At 40.9% G+C, this 18,969-nt stretch overlaps 1 protein-coding gene across 2 annotated transcripts; it reads right to left on the bottom strand.

The window, feature by feature from the left end:
- Window positions 1–4,499: 4,499 nt before the first annotated feature.
- Window positions 4,500–17,287, bottom strand: cog3 (component of oligomeric golgi complex 3). Of its 2 annotated transcripts, XM_061691612.1 has the most exons (23): window positions 17,106–17,287; window positions 16,485–16,631; window positions 16,335–16,396; window positions 15,058–15,223; window positions 14,829–14,903; window positions 14,627–14,719; window positions 14,329–14,454; window positions 14,166–14,246; window positions 14,043–14,086; window positions 13,827–13,953; window positions 13,522–13,613; window positions 12,867–13,006; window positions 10,221–10,381; window positions 10,002–10,110; window positions 9,802–9,929; window positions 9,187–9,276; window positions 8,414–8,534; window positions 8,056–8,144; window positions 7,818–7,952; window positions 7,357–7,432; window positions 7,109–7,236; window positions 6,120–6,218; window positions 4,500–5,976 (listed from the first exon to the last, which is right to left on the bottom strand). In XM_061691612.1, exons 1-23 carry the CDS (start codon window positions 17,274–17,276, stop codon window positions 5,947–5,949), a joined length of 2,490 nt encoding a protein of 829 aa, XP_061547596.1. In that variant the 5' UTR covers window positions 17,277–17,287; the 3' UTR covers window positions 4,500–5,946. The 2 variants fall into 2 exon arrangements, with proteins under 2 accessions (XP_061547596.1, XP_061547597.1); XM_061691613.1 differs by lacking the exons at window positions 4,500–5,976; window positions 6,120–6,218; window positions 7,109–7,236; window positions 7,357–7,432 and adding an exon at window positions 7,445–7,641.
- Window positions 17,288–18,969: the final 1,682 nt, after the last annotated feature.

Here is an 18,969-nt window from a genome sequence, read left to right on the forward strand (position 1 = left end):
TGCGCGCACTAGCACAAGCTAATGTGATCGAATACAAGAGTTGCAATCAAAATGATGACTTAACAAGTTAACGAGAAAAGCATTAAGTACAGTGCAGACCTTCGCCAAGGTTGAACTGGGAAAAAAATAATCCATATATATATATATATATATATATATATATATATACATATACATATATATATACACATGTATATGTATATATATATACATGTATATGTATATATGTATATATATATATATATATATATATATATATATATACATATATATATATATATATACACACATGTATATACATGTATATGTATATATATATATATATATATATATATATATATATATAATAAAAAGTGAACGAAAAATCATGGTGCATCATATTTGTGTTAGCTTGTCCAATCACACAGCAGCATTGTCTGTAATTTAATATTATAATATACAATATTTTCCCCCCTTCTGTGTTCTGTAGCTCAATCGGGGTCTTTGACTTGCACCTGACAAGAAACAAATGAATGGCATTAGTATGAGATGCTTGGTATCACATTTGGGTCATAATGGGAATAATCTTCAAATAAATATTAAGGATTAGTTGGTCAATTAGCCACAGAGTGCAAATAGCCATTAGGTCAGTTGATGGTTCAATTCCTCTGCAGATTTAATGTTGGAGTTATGCATCAGGACAAAATAGAACCAGGCTTTGGCACCTGGCTCATAGGAGTTTTTCAGAAGAATTTCAGAGGGCCTGTAAGCTACCTGGATCTATTTCTAGCAGAAGTCAGGCAACTAAATTTTCCTGATGCGTGTGAATGTTATCATATGTGCAAAGACCTCAGAGTGGTCGGATCACAAGCGAAAGACCAGTGGGATCTGTCATGTCTCATCAACGTGAGGCTCTATTTACCATTTTCACAGAGCGGGAGAGCAGCTTTTCCATGGAAAACGGCATTACGGCTCAGAAATCTAGCAAGAAAATAACTTGAAATACCTCAGATATATTCACTCTGACAAATTAATAGCAATTTAAACGCAAGTTTGAAAGATGGCTTTGGCAAAAGTTTGCAAGTTTCAAAAAAGATTTTTTTGTCATCAATATGAAGCTGCACTTTAAAAAACTAAATAAACAAAAGGTTACAATATTGCAAGAATACAGACCTACTTTCAGAGAGAAAATGTCAGAATCTTATAAGAATTAAATCACATTTTCTCAGCAAAAAAAGTAAATGCTACGAGATTTAACTTTTCAAGAAAAATAGCCAAAATTTTGCAAGAATTAAGTGTGTGTGTGTTGGGTTAAGAGTAAAAAAGTACATTTTGAGAAAAAAGTTGGAATATTACAAGAATGAAGTCTTTTTTTCCAGGGAGAAAAGTTACAATCTGATGATAATGAAGTTGTATTACTTTCCCAAGAGAAAGTGGTAATCTTACCAGGATGAAGTTGTATTGTTTTCAGAAACAAAAATTTGTACTATTAAGAGAATAAAGTTAAAAAAAAATAAATAAAATTATTTACCTCAGAATTTTACAAGAATTAAGTTGCATTTTTTTCAGAGACAAAACTCATAATGCTACAAGAGTGGCGTTTATTTTTCTTTCCTAGAAAAAGTCTTAATTTTACAATATGAGGGGGAAAAAAGTGTAATCTTAAAAGAGTGAAAGACAATCTTTGAGAATTTTTCTGAGACAAAAATCGGGATGTTATGAGATTTAAATTGTATGTTTTTGTGATAAAAAGTTGTAATCTGATGGGAATATATATATATATATATATATATGTATATATTTTTTTACAAAAGTGTTTTAATCTTATGAAAATCAAGTCACATTTTTAGAGATAAAAAGACAATCTTACAATAAAACTGCATTTTTAGGGGGGGAAAAAGTCAGAATCCTGGAAAATTAAGTCACACATTAAAAAAAAAAAAAAAAAAAAAAAGAGTATTAGTTTCTTATACAAATTTGTCTTGAAAAAACAAATGTATTCTCTAAAAAAATATGACTATTCTCATAGTGTGAATATTTTTCTATTCAAGGTGGCCCTGACAATCCTTCATAATGGTTGGAAGTAATAGTCGGTTAATTGATCGTTAAGAATCGATTGCTGATGATTCGCGTCTAACGCAATGGAGGGAAAGGGAAGTCGACTATGAGTCACTTTAAACTACCGTAGTGGCTTACATAATTCTGCTCATTATGACACTGCCATTGAAACAGCAGATAAGAACATTCATAGAGATTTTTGCCCATTAATTAAATTCAAAATTAATTGGGGACATTCATTTTCGCACATAGTTGTACAAGTGCATTTAGTCAGGAGCACATCCTTAGACGCTACAAGCGGGCTTCATCCTACTTGCACTGGGAGTCACTAAGTCGGTGTGTGTGTCTCTCTCTTCTTATCTCATGGCCATGCATTAATTAGCTATGATAAAGAGCTAATCAAGCGTGGGAAAGATGTGTATCTTGTGGCCCCAAATGAAGGAAGGATTTTTTAAACATTTTTATGAAGGGGTGAATACAGTGCAAGGGCTAAAGCTTACAACAAAAGCATGATGGAAAAAGTAATAGTAGGTCATCTAATAATACGTTATCTTATTGTAAAAGGAATGTTGTGTAGTGTCATCTGCAGAGATATAAAAGTGACTATGAAATGCTTTAGTAGTGCTTTTAAAATAAATGTGTTAATGAGACAACTGTCACTAGAAGACTGTTTACATTTTAACCGAGGGCACGTCAGCATGGATTAGCTGCTTTATGGATGTTTTTACTCTTGACTAATGCTGTGCTGCTTATTTTTAGACCGCAATTAAGCAGGCATAAAAGGGTTATAGCGACAAGTATGCAGGCTTTCTTGTTATGTTGTAATTTTAATAGAAACCAAAATAGTGCGCTGCACATAACACCGCACTCTTGTGTTCAGTGTAATTTACTATTCATCCTGGTCAATAACGATGCTAAAAACAAACTTTTTTCCCCTTTAGCCGTTTTAATGGCACATTATGTAGGATGATTGTCTGCTAGTAATATCATGTCCTCCGACTTCTATCTTCAATTAATTTAATGAACGCTCGTTTGGTTACTGCATGCTTGCTAATTGGCGAGACATTGTCCTCTTTTATTAGTATTCCCAAAGTGATTTTGCTTGAGAATCAAAATGACGATTACAGAGTTTTCCATCCCTGCATCACAATTCTGTTTTACTCGGCTGTATAATTCATTATTTCATCGTAATTTGAAAAGCGATATTAATTGAAGGCTTGGCAGATGGTAAGATATTTTCCAAGAATAACAAATTGACAATTCTCACCTGACAGGAGGAAGCATGCGTTATGTTTTCTTAGGTCGGCTGCATTTTTTTGGGCCGTCCTGCAACAGCGTAATTGTTAAAGGAGCTGAGAGTCTGTGTGTGGCCAAATTAGTTCCAGAATCTGGAATACAAGACAAATATGTCCATCTCCCAGGCAACAATTGTGGTGCCAGTGTTCAAAAATTGGAAACGCAAATGTAAATTGCCAGCCAACATCCTGTCCAAGGATATTCTCATTGGAGCGTGATTGACAGAATACAGGAGCAGCGCTCTAATAGTGATTGCAATTTTCTGAGAAATTGAATGCATGCCGAGGAAGAAACCCCCCCCCCAAAAAAAAAAAACTGGTTAATAAATCAAAGCACATCAAAGCAATACCTTGATATGATGTAAATATGCCCCACAGGCATTGTTGTGCTATACAGGGAATCAGAGCAATGCGACTGGAAGCTGGAGAAGATCATCTCCTACAGCTTCCAATCACTATGATATTTCTTCCATCAACAATATTCTAAACATTTTAATGGGATGGGAAACATCTGCAGCACAGTGCACTAGTGGTCAGCAACCGATATCTGAACTAGTGTTAGGAAACCTGGAAATACTTTGAAAGAAGTCCAAATACTGTATTTTGGAATTTGAGCTGGGATAGACTCCAGCTTTCCCGCGACCCTAACGAGGACTAAAGCTATAGAAAATTAATGGATGCAAGGAATGTTTCTGTTTCTGAAAGTTCTAAACTCATGTTGTTATGCCAGCGGTCAATATCACAAAATCCACTAAATACTTAAATCAATAAAATACATACGTGAGATAGGATCCCAATACAGGAGTCATATTTGAATTGATTAAACACCTGAGCTTTACATTCCTTAAGACACAGTTGCGGGTTTTCTGTGGATGCAAAGGGCAGGATAAATCATTGACTTGTTTTATCATGTTAATATGTCATTTGAATCAAAAGTGTGACACTGCAAAGACCTGACACGCTTCAGTCGGGGGGCTGGAGCGCAGACACGTGCAGAGATCAATGTCTCGCTCCTGAACACTCGGTCTCCCACCGGACAGATTCCGGACTGTTAGTCCACAGGTCATGGCGCGGGTGCAAAGATGGAAACAGCGTGTTTGACAAGTACACTCCCTAAAGGGTAGAGTCTAATTAGCGACATAATGTTCAAAGTAAGTCACATTCGTCAAGAAAGTTTTAATCAGAATGTTCATAAATAGTACAACTGTACACATCATTGTAGCGCTATACATCATTTCCCATCAACTTGTATTAATTTTAAACTAGGTATAAAAGAAAATCAAGTATAAAACATAGCATTTGTCCTTTTTACATCCTTGCAACAGAAGATCTTAACATAATTGACTATGATCACAAACCTGAGCATTTGATAGCACAGGCAAAAAAGTTATTACACATTGCAAGCACTGTGCTAAAATATGCAAATAAAAGATTTTGCAGTATTTTTCTCGTTATCCTCCCAATTGCCATCAAGGGAATCAGAAGCCAAGCTGCCTTACTGGCCGTTAGCTGAATGACTGATGAACAGCCCTCCAGCTCCGCTATTCACACACCCAAAGAGTCCTCGTCTGAACACTCCAATATATTCATCTTGCTGGCCACGTACCATTACTGTGGGCAAGTCCGCGTTATTGTTTACCATTTTTGCTGCTACGGGGCTCTACAGTGCAACTAATTTGGTGGCACATAAGCCCTAATTTCTCAACGGTGCGCCTAAAAAAATTTTTTTTTAAAAGAAATCTAAAAAACAATTAAAAGGAAGAGGTCACACAGGTACGCCCAGCCATTTGATGGAGAGGGAGGCAGAGACATTAAACCCATTCTGGTCTCCAAACCAATCAGAGACACTGAAGGGCAGGGCCCACATCTGATTGGCCGTGGCTGTGCGCACTGCTGTCAAACAGAAAGAGCTGCTAGCGTACTTTTGTGATAGTTTCTGGGAAAATTTACTGCCCTCCAATTTTTTTCCCCCATAGTGACAGGCCTAGGTGAGTGACCTAGTAGGCCTATCAGATTTAGTGTGGAAATAGCCACAGATGATAAAATGAAAAGAACAATTGACAACTTCTTCGTGAAGGCCTGATTTGCCAGAAACTCCCAACCAACGCTCTGACACGGAGCACTTTAAGCATTAAGTTACCAGTCTTGTGGAATTGTGCTTCAAATAAAGAACTTTGTTGACCAGATTGTTAGTTCAACATTTACCATTCAATATTGCCTGAAAAGATAGGCTGCAATTTTTTTTTTTTGTCAACCTGTAAAACTGCAGTGTTAAATGTGATGTAGTTGAAAAAGAAGGGGGAGGGAGAAGGGGAGGGGGGAAAAACAAAAAAAACAAAAAAACAACAAAAAAAAGTGAGGCGCACCAGTTCAACCAGTGCAAAAAAAGTTAGTCAAGAGCCCTGTGTTAAGTGAGATGCAGCCCGGTTCTTTCACACCCCGTGTTTCAAACAAAGCAAAAAGGAGAGATCTTGACTCGTGCCGCATGGCTCAGCACACTGCCGACTACATCTTTGGCTCTATAGGCTCGTAGCAGCTCCGAGTGCGGCTCCTGTCGCCCCCTCTTAGTCCCGCGGCTCAATGTGCGACATCACAAGCAGAAGACTTCAGATCATTACTTATTCACAGACAGCAGCAGGTTAATCTGGGAAAAGAAAGAAGACTTGTTTGTGTAGCCTATTTAAGGGGGCTGCAAGTCAACCTGCTCTCAGCACAAATGAGAGTTGTAGCTGCATTATTTAAAAACTCGTCTGGTGTGGCTTCTCTTCTGTTCACAGCAGTGTGTACCTGCTCCATTGATGGACATGCGATGATTTGGAGGTCCTCCCCGCTGTACTCCTCCTGGAGCAAAGTGTGTAGCCTTTGGAATACCTGCTGGATATTATTCTGTACAGAAAAACATCACACAAGTCGAAATATTAATAAAGACAAATGAATCAGGATGCCCAGCGATCAAACCATAAAGAATTTCATGTACACTATAGACTACAGATAAGATTCCTGTACTGATCAGACCATGTATTATTCATCCATCCATTTTCTATACACTGTTTGGTCGAGAGGCAGGGTTTACCTTGGACTGGTCGCCAGCAAGTCACAAGGCACATATAGACAGATAGCCATTGACACACCAAGTTTGAAATCCTCAAAATGATCAACGAATGAGAGGACACTGCCCATGTCCTGATCTGATCTTAGCCACTTTGGATTCTTTGTGTCCAATATCGTTCAAAATCAGTAAGTTGCTTTGAAATAGAGGGTCAGGTCAGATCCTTCAACCTTGCTAAGCGTTATAACCCAAGTGTAAATGAAAATGGATGACATGTATGAATAGGACAAATGGCAATGTTACTGCATGGATTTGACATATTTAAAAAAACATATGTTGCTTTGACACAGGTTTGAATATCGGTTGAAAAAGGACGAGACGTACCTTCCAGACTGACCTTTAAACATAGTTACGTTAGGTCATATATAATTAAAAAAAGGAATATCCTCTCATTAATCATATTATGACTCTGCCAGTGAACTATACACCTGAAGAGCAATGCTCCTTCATCTTTGCCAGTCATTAGTGGCTCTTTTCACTACAGTATTTACAGCAGTGCGACTAATGTGATTAACTGAAATATGCTAATGTTCCGCCACAGACAAATTCAAGCCAACTCCATCTCCGAATATAACACTTTTAAATTGTTGATGATTAAAAGGTTTTTAAAAAAAAAAAAAAAAAAAAAAAAAAAAAAAAGAGGCTCCTGCTGTTTTGAGGCACGCACCCGCACAGGCTTGAAAAGGATGAACTCTGTGTCTCTGTTGGCCAAGTACAAGGACATGCTCTGCAGCGTGCTCGGCAGCTTGTTCTTCATCACCCGATAGGTTGCCATCACTAGATCGTTGAGCTTTGCTGAAAGGAAAGGAGAATTAAAATAAGGAAGAAAATACAGACATAGCCTGGAGCGCGCGCTCGGTACACGTTGAGACGAGCCACAGCGAGATGGCAGTGTCCTTTCCCCGAGCAACCTACCGGGTTGAGCCCACGGCTGCTTATACAGCATGTACGTGGGGCCGCCCTCGATGGCCATGGTTTTCAGTGATGCAACCTGTGTCCATAATAAACAAGAGTTAGTGACAGCACTGGAAATAAGTACACATTTATTTGTCTTCACCGAGTCAAACGGATTAGGGCCGAAACAAATACTATTTTGTTAGTTTGACAATTGAACAATTGGTGTTGTTTGCAAAAAAAGAAGACAATGGAAATTTGTTGGGTGGGTGGGGAGAGGGGGCCGCAGATGATTTGAAGAGAATTCTGTTGAAAGAAAACAATAGGGGATCATCACAAGTGCACATCCCAGCTGAAGGGAAGAAATTTGTCTGCAGTGAAGTGAGAAAGGTGTCAGTCCAAATGGATTGCAATAAAGTTAAAAGCTGAGAGCTGAAGGTCAGGACGTGCCGTCTCCGCCTGAGGCCACGTCTAGCGGTTACCTTGGTGAGAAACTCCTCAAGGTTCCCCGTGAAGATCTGAGTCTGTTGCTGAATGAACTGCTCGCAGCTGAACTTCAGGTGTCGGTCCACATCTTTCTTGGAGTCAATGTAGTGCTCCTTTATCTCAGGGGTTCCCTGGGGAGCAGAGAAAATGATGCTTTCAAGCTCGGGCTCCCTTGGCAGACAGTGAATGGCATGTTGAATTAAAGGAAGGACAAAAGGGGAAATAAATAAAAACCTCCAACAGGAATTCGAGAAGGGCGTTGTGACTGTTAAACTGGAAGAATTTGGGAACAGCCTTCGGGTTCAGGATTTTGAAGGCAGCGTCTTGACAAAGAGCACAGAGATGAGGAAAATCAGGGTGCAGCATTGGAGTGCCCTCTAGTGGCGTAAATCAAATATGACCTTGGCTGAAGGTGGTGGGTGGGGCAAATGTGCCCCAGAGAGGCAGCAGTTAGCGTAAGGTGTTGGATGACAGTGTGATTTTCAAATTAATTGTTGCCACCGGTGCATGTGAGAGGCGCTAGTTGCTTAATGAGCATGGGAATGTAATGACGGGCTTTATGGAACTGAACACCAACGTTTAATTATCGTACCTCGAGTTTTCTTCAAGTCCAGCGAGATCTCCTTGATGGCGAAATCGGTGTGAAATGGAGCAATCTGTTCACGCATGATCAGCAGGTGCTTGATCAGGAAAAGCTGCCCGTCTATTTGTGTCTGTGAAAGATGAGCGAGAGAGAGACAGAGAGCACTGGCGTAAAAAATCCACACTGCCAGAGAAAACGAAAAAAAGCATCATCTGACTTTCCAGGCAGTCATGAACATGGAGAGTGCATGCAGGCTTGGAGATGATAAGGAAATTCGGCTAATTAATAACTTTTGCATAATCAGAGCTGGAAAGGGATACGATTCTGTCTGTGTGTGGGGGGCTGGGGGGGGTGTATATCTGAAGCCATTTATTGCTCAGCTTGTTATTAAAGATTGGCGGATGAAAATAAGAGCCATGGGGAGGACACTCGTCATTTGAAATTGATGTTGCCGCATTAATTCTAAATGGTAGGTTGAAACGGGCCAGTCAGCGTAGATATTAACACCAAATTTGAAGGTGAGAGCGTCCCATAAATATGAGGACGTTTCACTGAACAGTCTGCGGAGCATCATAACGCCTCCATTACAATAAACTTTAAATGACATCCCAGCTGCTTGAGTTAAGTACCCCATTGCCGCGGGAAGTTCCAATGAAATAGAATTAGGAGTTAGGTCGGCGACGGCATCCAAAAGACCGCCGCAGTTTCCAGCTGTTTTTATAATAATACAAAAATGGGGGGGAAAGTACAAAACGTCTCTTCAGCGAGTGAATGCGCCAAACCTTATTCTTAAGGATGCTATCAGAAGCACTCAGCAGGGACTGGATGCAGGCAGATAAGGCTTCTTGAGATAAGCCCTGGAAGACAGCTCTCTGGGAAAAAAAGCAACATAATGGCGAAGAGAATTAAGATGAAAAAAAACAAAGATGCAGGGATATCCTATTGCACAGATACGCAACCCTCCCGATTTCCCAGCGAGACCCTGGAGGCGGAAATCAGTACAACTCCCAACATTATGAACATCTAATAGCTTTAAAAAAAAAAAAAAAAAAAGGCCTTTTGGCATGTTTTGGTGTGTTCTTTCAATTCACTGCGGGTGCATTCTAATGTAAATTGTGAGTTAACTCTTCTGGGAGGATGATATGCAAATAGATGAATTTAGCACCAACTTTTATGACTGATTTTGCATTATTGAATACTGCGTTTGAAAGGCAGGCAGCACACACAGCAATGCTAATGTAACAGGCAGATCAGGCCCACAGGGGCTAGAGAACACAAGGAGGCATGATAATAATGAGTACATTGTTGTATTGGAAGCGGAAGGATGTTTTGTGGCATCTCTTGAGTCTTCCAGGAACTCGAGACTATCTCTGCTATTGTATCTACAGGGTACTCACGTCTATACATCTGTACAGCTTGGACAGGCATACCAGCGTCCGTCTGACCGTAGGGTACCACATGCCGTGTAAATCGGCGGGTGAGACGGATGCCTGCAGACGGGATGCCTCTGGTTTCCCTGCAAGTCCTATGTAAATGTAAAAGAAGGTCAGGCACGTGACTACGACGCCAGGTGTTCAATTAATGCGTCAACACGCACCGGCGTTACTGTTTTTTCTCCCGTCCGGATCCTCCAGCTGAACATCGGAAAAGACGGTCGCTTGGGACGTTTGCTTCATCTGCTCTTCCTTCAAGCTCTGAGCGATTCTCTGGTGAGAAGGACACACGGGAGTGACAGGATGCTCCATACTTTAGAAGGATGGAGTGTTACGAGCACAATTTACAACCAGAGAGTGATAGCTTCCTTGTCTGGCCTCACCTCCATCATCTCCAGTTTTTCAGGATAGGCCAAATCCCCCGGGGCAGGCTTGTAGCCCGTGATGTCTGTCTGGATGTAAATGTGCGTCCTGTAGACGAGTCTCTCCTGCACGTCCTCCAGCATCTGCTTGACCACGGCATCAAATGCTCCCAGCTGCCCGGCTGTTTCAAAACACAAACAAGTGCATTTAAAATTACAACATTGTGGAAAATGTCATTTATTTCAGTGGTTCAATTCAAAAAGTGAAAGTCAAATATTAAATGGATTCATTACAGAGACAAATGTTTAATGATTGAATTTTTCATTTTAATGACAATATATTATGCAGCCAATAAAACCCAAAATTCTCAGCCGAAAGAAATTCAAATATATACAGGAAGTCCTCGAGTTACGACGTACTCTACGTTTCGACTTTACGACGCCCGTGCCTCGTCCGCCATTTTGTCCCCAGCACCATAGTATTTCTGCTTAGCTAGTGCATAGTGCTTGTCTGTGTTTGTGCGCCGGGAGTACCTTTGCCTTTTTCGCCCTCCTTTTTTCACACTCTCAGCAGTAATGGTAAGTAGAGACTCTTATTTTTAATTTTTATTTTAATGTATTTTAGTTTCTTTATACAAAGTGTTAACCTTTCCTGCTACGGTCACCTGAACGTGGTCAGGAGACGCCTTCTCCAGCCAGGGCTGAGGTTGTCCTCCTCTGGGTTAACTCCCTTCTCTCGTTGCACAGCTGAGCTGGGTGGCGGCAACAATAAAGGCACGAACTACCGATTTGCTGCTTTAATGGCTTTATTAGCTCCTCTGCACATTCAACGTCAACAGGTCCTCCGCTAATTGCTACTCTTCCCCGGTCACTACACTTGCCACTGTACACACTCGCACCTGCGCGCACTCCTTCCTCCTTCACAGTCCCGCCGGACGACACCTGCGCAGTCCCGTCTCACTCACACATCGACGCACACGCCCACACACACTGAGCTTCCTGTCACAATGACGTGGGACAATACCCGTAACAGAAGTATTTCGACGTAAATTTAGACTTTAACGGTGAAATCCGACTGATGCGGAAATTCGGGTTTCGTCGCCAGCGTAGGAACAGAACTCGTTCGTAAATCGAGGACCTCCTGTATAGAAATTAGGAAAGAATGGGCCTTCTGAAAAGTATTTTTATTTGTGTTGAATGATTATTTAACTACGTTTTAACTTTTCTACATTTTTTATTATGTCAGATGCAGCTCTATGTCTATTTGTGCTTGAATGTTGGAAACAAATTAGTCCAGTTCCTCGGGATTTTGTCTAAAGCACATATTGAAAAAAAAATACTTATAAAAGGGGAGTTTCTTTTTCCCCCCCTCAGAAAGCACTACGCCTGAGGAAAAACAACCTATCAGAGACAGAAGGCGTGACCGACGAGGTGTCAATCATTTGCCCACAGCCTCGCACTGACTTGTTTCCTTGCCCTTCAGGAACTTTTCTGATATGACTGCAGAATATCTACCAACAACAAAAGATAAAAATAATCCAGAGACAAAACAACGGCAAACATAGGAAATGTTGACGTCCTTCCCGCCAGCCACTACTGGGCTTCGAACACGCACTGCCACCGACCGCTCTCAACGGTTGAGCGTTCACATGGTGCATTAACCGCCAGGCTAAAAGCCTAGGCTGCTAGCCCACTGGCCAACCCCCTTTCTTTGAGGGACTGAGGTTCACATACTCGCCTAGCACTTTTGCCCTCCTCCGTTACACAAAGAAGCTGCCTTCCAGAGGTGGAGGAGCCAACTAGCTGCCGGGAGGATTCAGAAACAGCGCAAAATTAGCAACATTTCTGCTTGACAGTAACGTTTATCACCTCTTTTGGATTTTTTATTGCGTGTGCACACTCCAAAAAAATAAAACTTATAACCGACCACATTTAGTGTTAACTAGTAAGCCATGCTACCATCGTAGCAGTCGTGGCTGACATCGGCTTCTTTACAGTGCACATCTCATGCACGTTCACGTGAATGAGGGCCTGGGCTTTCATCAGGGAGTAGTGAACTGAGGCGACATGGCTGCATGGCTCAGGTGGGAGAGCAGTCGTCTCCCAACCCAAAGGTTATGGGTTTGATCCTTGGCCCCTGTGAGCAAGACACTCAGTCCACACGCCCCCTCCAAAATTGAAAACTCGTAATTTAAATGTAACACACACTGCATTGACACAACATCAGCTACTACATGGGGGGGGGATGCCTTCACAAAAACAACATTTCCCAGTTTTCATTGACATTGTCAGACAGGCACTGTATAAGTTTACTATATTTCTATATATGTTTGTTTCTATTGAGTGCTTTTTGTAGGTAGTTTCTGGCCAGGATTTATTGCATTCAAAATTTATTGTGTTTGATGCATTTGACAAAGCTTTTAAATCCTTTAAATTGGTGTACAATTGCACTGAATCACTCTCTTTAGATGACTTTGTCCAATATTAAACACTGCTGAAATAATACCTCTCTGACAGTCAAAACTCCACTACCTTTTGGTAAAGACAACATTTGTGGTACAGTGTGTTGGCGCTCATTATCGAGACTGAAGGTGTGTCTCATAATGTGGTTGGTGAGTCTATGACCACAACAGAGTGTGTTCGAGGAGGACTGAAGTTTCCACCCACCGTTGTGGTGAACGTGGTCTTCCAGCATCTCAGTCTTGAGGATGCCGCAGAGCTCCGACAGAGTTTCCAGGTGGATGACGTGGATGATTAGAGGGCGCAGAACGTCGTACAGAGATAAACACAACTTCTCCAGCAGTTCGCTGTCGAACATTAAAACATCTTTTTAGCTGCTTTGTTACACAGAAGTCTGAAGTTACATTCTGTGAACTCTTAAAACGTATTTACTAAAAATATAATTGATCATGCCACCATTTTTGAACAATATTACAGTTGTAAAACGTATTATTTTGAAATGTTTGTGTAAATAACTTTTTTCCACTGAATGTGCTCTGTAGCTAATTAGCAAACGTAAAAAGAAAATAATCACACAAACTCGAAACGTTACATTGTGGAGAATAAAACTAAGCTATTGATGTTCCATTTGGCAATGTCTTCATACCTCAGGATTATTCTGTGGCTTTATGACCTCTGCAAATAAGAAATTTTGTTAAAAATCTGATATTTTTCCCCTGATACGGATCAACTGAAAATTAGGTGATTGACGCCGATTTCCGATCACGTGATTGTAAATCTGTACAACTCCAGTTCTACTGTATTTCAAAGCACAACAAAGTTTATTCAGGAGAAATCTAGATAAAGGGGTGGCCCTACTCACTCCAGTTTGGGTGTGGGCTTGGAGAAGAACTCATTGTAAAGCTGATGCTCATCCTGGCACACATGAACCATGAAGGCACAGCCACTGCGGACCTGCATATAAAGGGGAAAAGTTCATTTGAACCGCACAACATGGCGGATGACACAAATGTCGGCAGGTTGGAGCCATTTATCATGTGCGCCAACTCATCGACATGCCGGGGAATATGTTAGGGTTTAGGTCTCGGTGCATTCTCGTCTGATGCAAAATGTCACACGAGTGCTTTTAAAAAGGGCAGATGTGCTTTGAGCTTGGTCGTGCCTCACCAGGGCGCAGTGGTCTTTGCTGTTCTGTTGGGTCAGATCTGTGATGGTGGAAGTAATGCTTGGACTGAGGAGCTGCTCTCTCTGGTCCAGGTAGCACTGGTGGATTTCATCCAACAAGTGATGGTACCTGCAAAAGGAGGAGGAAGGGAGTTCATTCAGAGTATGGGACTGACATCATTGCATGGAAATATACCGTTAAATACAGAGGGAACTCACTCTGGAATCTTGGCTGCCCGCTGTTCTATCTGTTCAATTAACGACTGGAAGGAAAAAAAAAATAGTAATAATTGACTGCAGCCTACCTAATATGAAAGTTCATGAAACAAGTTAAATACTTACTCGAACTTTTGGTGCAGCGGCTCTAAATCTAACGTAGTAAAGTGTAAAGGCGTTGTCTGCGTTTGCCAAACCCATTGGATCCTGAGTAACAAGCACAAAACCGCTTTTAGACAATGGAACACCCTGAATATAGAAACATCATATAACTATGGCAGTGTCTTACCCTTTTTGTTAAAGCGCTTGAGAGGTTTTGCATACTGTTTACAATGTGGACCTTCATGAAGTGCATGGCTTTGGAGAGACACCGTTTAAACTTGGCCAGGTAAACAGGGTAGTCTTTGAAATTTGGCTTTAAAAAAAAACACAAAAGTCAGTAGTCAATAAATAGTCAATTGCCAACTTCATAGCGAACACATGCAATTCAATAAGGAACATCCAATTTCCAGCAGGCGTTCATGTTTTCCACCTAAATTACTGTGTTTTAAATGATGAGACAGGAACAAAAGCAACAAAGTACTTACATGTGAAGAAACGTAATCAATGCAGTCGTCTAGTTTGGACAGCATCGGTATAAAGCCTTCATTGTTTACAGACAAGGTAGGTGAGTTCAGTTTCTGGAAAAACACACAAAAAGACAATTTGCCATGTGGCTGCATGGGCAAAAACTATACCAAAATACTACTATAATAAAATCATATTTCAAGAAGAATAAACAGAGCCAACCGTGTTTATGTGTTCCAGCTCATTGAAATAGGAGAGTTTCTGTTGTATGTTCTCTGCAAGGTCAACAAGCTCTGCCTGCACAGAAAAAAAACAAAAAACTGACCACAATATCAGGATCTCAAATAGCGAGACTAGTTTAAGTATTGCGGAAAAGGGGAGGCATTATATTACTATTTTCCCCACTTGACAACTTTATTTGAAGTAACTAATTGTTGGTTTATATGCTTACTTGTTCTTTTAAAAGTTGTTCACAAGCCTCGTGTAAAGTGCCCGTCTTGTTGGAGACAAACAGGTACTGTTTCTGCAGGGAATCCAGCTGCTCCAGAGCAGCACTGACATCTTTCAAAATAGCATCACATTGCTCCTGGTAGCAGTTCAGATCGTCTCGTGTTTGCCTGCAATTCAAACAGAATTGTGACGGAAAGACGCTGCTTACTGGTTTGCAATGTGTGTTACATTTATTCATCCATCAACTTTCTATAACTCTTGTCCTCATTTGGTTCACAGGTGAGATGGACACTGTCCCAGCTGACTTTGGGCGACAGGCTGGGTAAACCCTGGACTGGTCGCCAGGCAATCGTGGGGCAGATATACACACAAAAAAAAATTTGCACCCATGGAAAATCTAGAGCAGAGGTGTAAAACTCACGCCCTGGGGGCCAGATCCAGCCCGTGACATCATTTCATGTGGCCTGCTAAAGCAAATCATGTACTTTCATTGTCTACTTCATTTTTTTATGCTAAAATCTGTACCAAGATTGCAAATTGTCTGCAATTTTAATAACGCTGAGATATAGCACCCCTTTAAAATTAAACAATAGTTGAACAAACCGTTTTGATTGACTTCTTATTTCAAAACTATTTATCCATCTATTTGCTGTGTATAAATCGGGGTAGGACTCGACTACAGTAAAAAAAAAATAATAAATCTAATTAAGCATAGCCTTTGGAATTAATTAGTCATGATTAATCACATTTTAAAATCATAGAACAATATTTGTCCTAAAGAGCAACATGGTTTAATTTTAATGGATTTTAGTGGACGACTGAACCAAATAATTGACACAGACAGGAATATTGTTAACTCTGGGGAAAAAATGCTTTTAATTGCATTTCAATACAAAACGGTCAAAAAACTAATAGGAACTATGCCTGGCCAAAATTAAACAGTTTTACTTTAGACCAGTCTTGCCTTTTAATGGATTCTGCGTGGCAGTGGAAAAGTCGGCTCACATATTGGAGGTCTTCAATGGTATGAAAACCCATTTTTTGCACAAAACCACACTATCAACGCTTCCCTTGAGTAGTTTTTTTTTTTTTTAATGAAATCTGACTCCCATCAATCCTAGCAACGCTGTTTCATTAAATTCCTTAATTCTGGCAGCCGAGCTCTTATGTGTGCATCAGGTTAATCGGTGTACTGTGCTACTGTGCAACATGTGAAGTGGCCCGTAATGAAAATAAACAGTGACACGCGGTATAAGAGCAGGCAATATATTGTCACACCTGTATTTTGCACTCTCTTCCTGGTCCATGTTCGCTTGTAACTTGGCAAACCAGGCAAAAAACTGCAACACAAATCAGAGCGTTGTGATGCTTACTTATACAGCACGTATGTAGCGACACGTTGCGTGTATAAAATCGATATTAGCTCACCTGTTGAGCAGTTTCTATCCGGTCGTTGTCCATTCGGAGCATCTGGAAGCCTTTGTGGAGGACGTCCTCTGTTGACTGGGGTATGGTGGCGGTGAAGGAAGACTGAAGGGAGCGAGACGAAAGGCTGCCCAGGTCCTCGATGGGTAACTACACAGTAACACAGTCGCAATAAATACTCATTTCAAGTTCCATCCATCCATTTTCTGAGCCGCTTCTCCTCACTAGGGTCGCGGGCGTGCTGGAGCCTATCCCAGCTATCATCGGGCAGGAGGCGGGGTACACCCTGAACTGGTTGCCAGCCAATCGCAGGGCACATACAAACAAACAACCATTCACATGCACAGTCACACCTACGGGCAATTTAGAGTCTCCAATTGATGCATGTTTTTGGGATGTGGGAGGAAACCGGAGTGCCCGGAGAAAACCGTGCCGCCCATTTCAAGTTCTCTTTTAAAAATAAATAAATTAATAAAATTAAAGTTAGAAAAGGTTGAAGGTAAAAGCCTCCACTTGTGTGATGTATTAATGTTAATATATGGCAATTAGAGTGGCTTTAGTGCACCTGGCTGTCATGAGAAAGGGAGTTAGCTTCAATGCTAGCAAGCGAGCTCCGGAGCTCACCTCGGCGGGGAGAGCGAGCGTCTCGGCGGCGGTTCGTATCTCCAGAACGGAGTCCGTCTGCTTGCCCGTGAGGGGAGCCATGGCGTCCAGGCGGCGGTCCCACTGTGACAGCTTCTCACGGGTCTCCTTATCTGTCAAGTCGAGCAGGGACTGCTGATCAGTGGACGCCATCGTCACTATTAGAAATCCCACCGTGTTCTCGGCAGGACACGCCCTGCTCTGATATAATTGGCTGCAGGACACTCGCTGCTGCAATATGATTGGCTGATGTATCCCGGACGGACATGCCCTACTATTTACAGACGGGGAAAACGTATGTGACTGGCATTTATATGAATCCCACTAACTTATAAACCCAAGCTAACCCCAACCTAGCCTAAACCCAACCATAACAAAGCTTTTTTATTTTGTAAAAATGTGATACATATTTGGAACCGTCATCTCGTTATATCAGTGTAGCCTGCCCTTCTCGCATTGCAGGAGCCAATCATGTTGCAGCGGGTCGCGTCCTGCCTAGAACACGAGTGGGATTCCAAATAACGCCACTCGGAAGCGTGAACGTCAGCAAACGACAAGAAAGCTACTTCCTGTTTCGTGCGGCTGGTGGGCGGGGCTTAGCGAAGGAAGGCTCGGGTGAACCAATCACATAACAGTTTACGTTTCGTCATCGGTATCCAAAGATCTTTAAATATGAAATCACAAAATATATCTAAATGCAACACACATTTTATGAATTTTTGAAATTATTTTACACTCAGTGGCCAAAACATTACATACACACCATTAGGCTGTGTTTGGAATTATTCAGTTATTACCTATTCCCTAATCACGATATTTATACATAGTCGACCATATAGTTTTTTTTTTTACCAGTCAAATAAATAATAACGCTGATCACTGTCAGCTGTGGACCTTCTTTAATCATCATTGAACAAATAAATACATTATAATAACATCGGTTGTTCACCACTTCCAGATGCATTGTGGAATACAATGACGACGCTATATAGGACTAACCTATATTCACTACATATTTGGGGGATATTGGGGATGCCTTATTCTAATTCAGCCTTTACAAGATAATAATGCTCACTTTTGATTGACACTGACAGATAACTATCATGTGTGGATCCGGCTTCCTCCCACATTGCCAAAAACATTCATTCATAAATTTTGTGATAGGCTGGTGGTCCTAATGAGGATAAGTGGCATCGAAAATGGAGGATGGATGGATGAGGTGAATGTTGGCTGTTTTAAGTTTTGCTTGCTACATTTGGGTGTAACCTATCTGAACTACTGGGAAATCTGAAAACTCCTTGGATGAAGTCCAAATATTTTGGAATTCGGGTGGGGTTGCACTAGACAAATAGTCTAGAGGATATGATATGAATGAAATATGGAAACACACATACATGCCCTCTAATCCTTCATTTTTGTGCTCCACATAATACTAAATCATGTCAGTTCACAATGAATTGTTCAAACCAACAAATGAATCTCTAAGCGAAATACAAATGAATAAATGGAGCCTTGAGGCGTATTTTCATGTGAGATTTTCTGCTGTGTGTGAGTGTGCAAACAGTCCTCATTTTGAAGACGCAGCACATTGTTATTTACTGCCAATTCTACAAATAATAGGATATTGGTGTGCAAGATGACACGAGAAAGCGGTGGGGAAAAAAACGTTAGTATGCAAGACATTTGTTCTTTTTTTTATCATAAAAGCTTTGCAGTTATGTTATTACGAGTCATTTGGTTTCATTTGTATATGCTTTTACGTACACAAAGCTGCTATTGACAAATGGCGTCATTTTAGGTGGAGGTTCATCACACACAAAAAAAATGCAATAACTGCTATGAAAAT

Source organism: Phycodurus eques, chromosome 12 (genome assembly GCF_024500275.1).
Source record: "Phycodurus eques isolate BA_2022a chromosome 12, UOR_Pequ_1.1, whole genome shotgun sequence".
NCBI lineage: Eukaryota > Metazoa > Chordata > Actinopteri > Syngnathiformes > Syngnathidae > Phycodurus > Phycodurus eques.

What these genes read in the sequence shown, in the direction of transcription:
- cog3 (XM_061691612.1), bottom strand. Translation starts at nt 17,276, where the DNA reads ATGGCGTCCACTGATCAGCAGTCCCTGCTCGACTTGACAGATAAGGAG. An exon ending in CGGGCAGCCAAGATTCCAGA is followed by an intron (nt 13,954 to 14,042) that starts GTGAGTTCCCTC and finishes CTCCTTTTGCAG; the next exon opens with GTACCATCACTTGTTGGATG. An exon ending in GAGAAAAAACAGTAACGCCG is followed by an intron (nt 9,930 to 10,001) that starts GTGCGTGTTGAC and finishes ACATTTACATAG; the next exon opens with GACTTGCAGGGAAACCAGAG.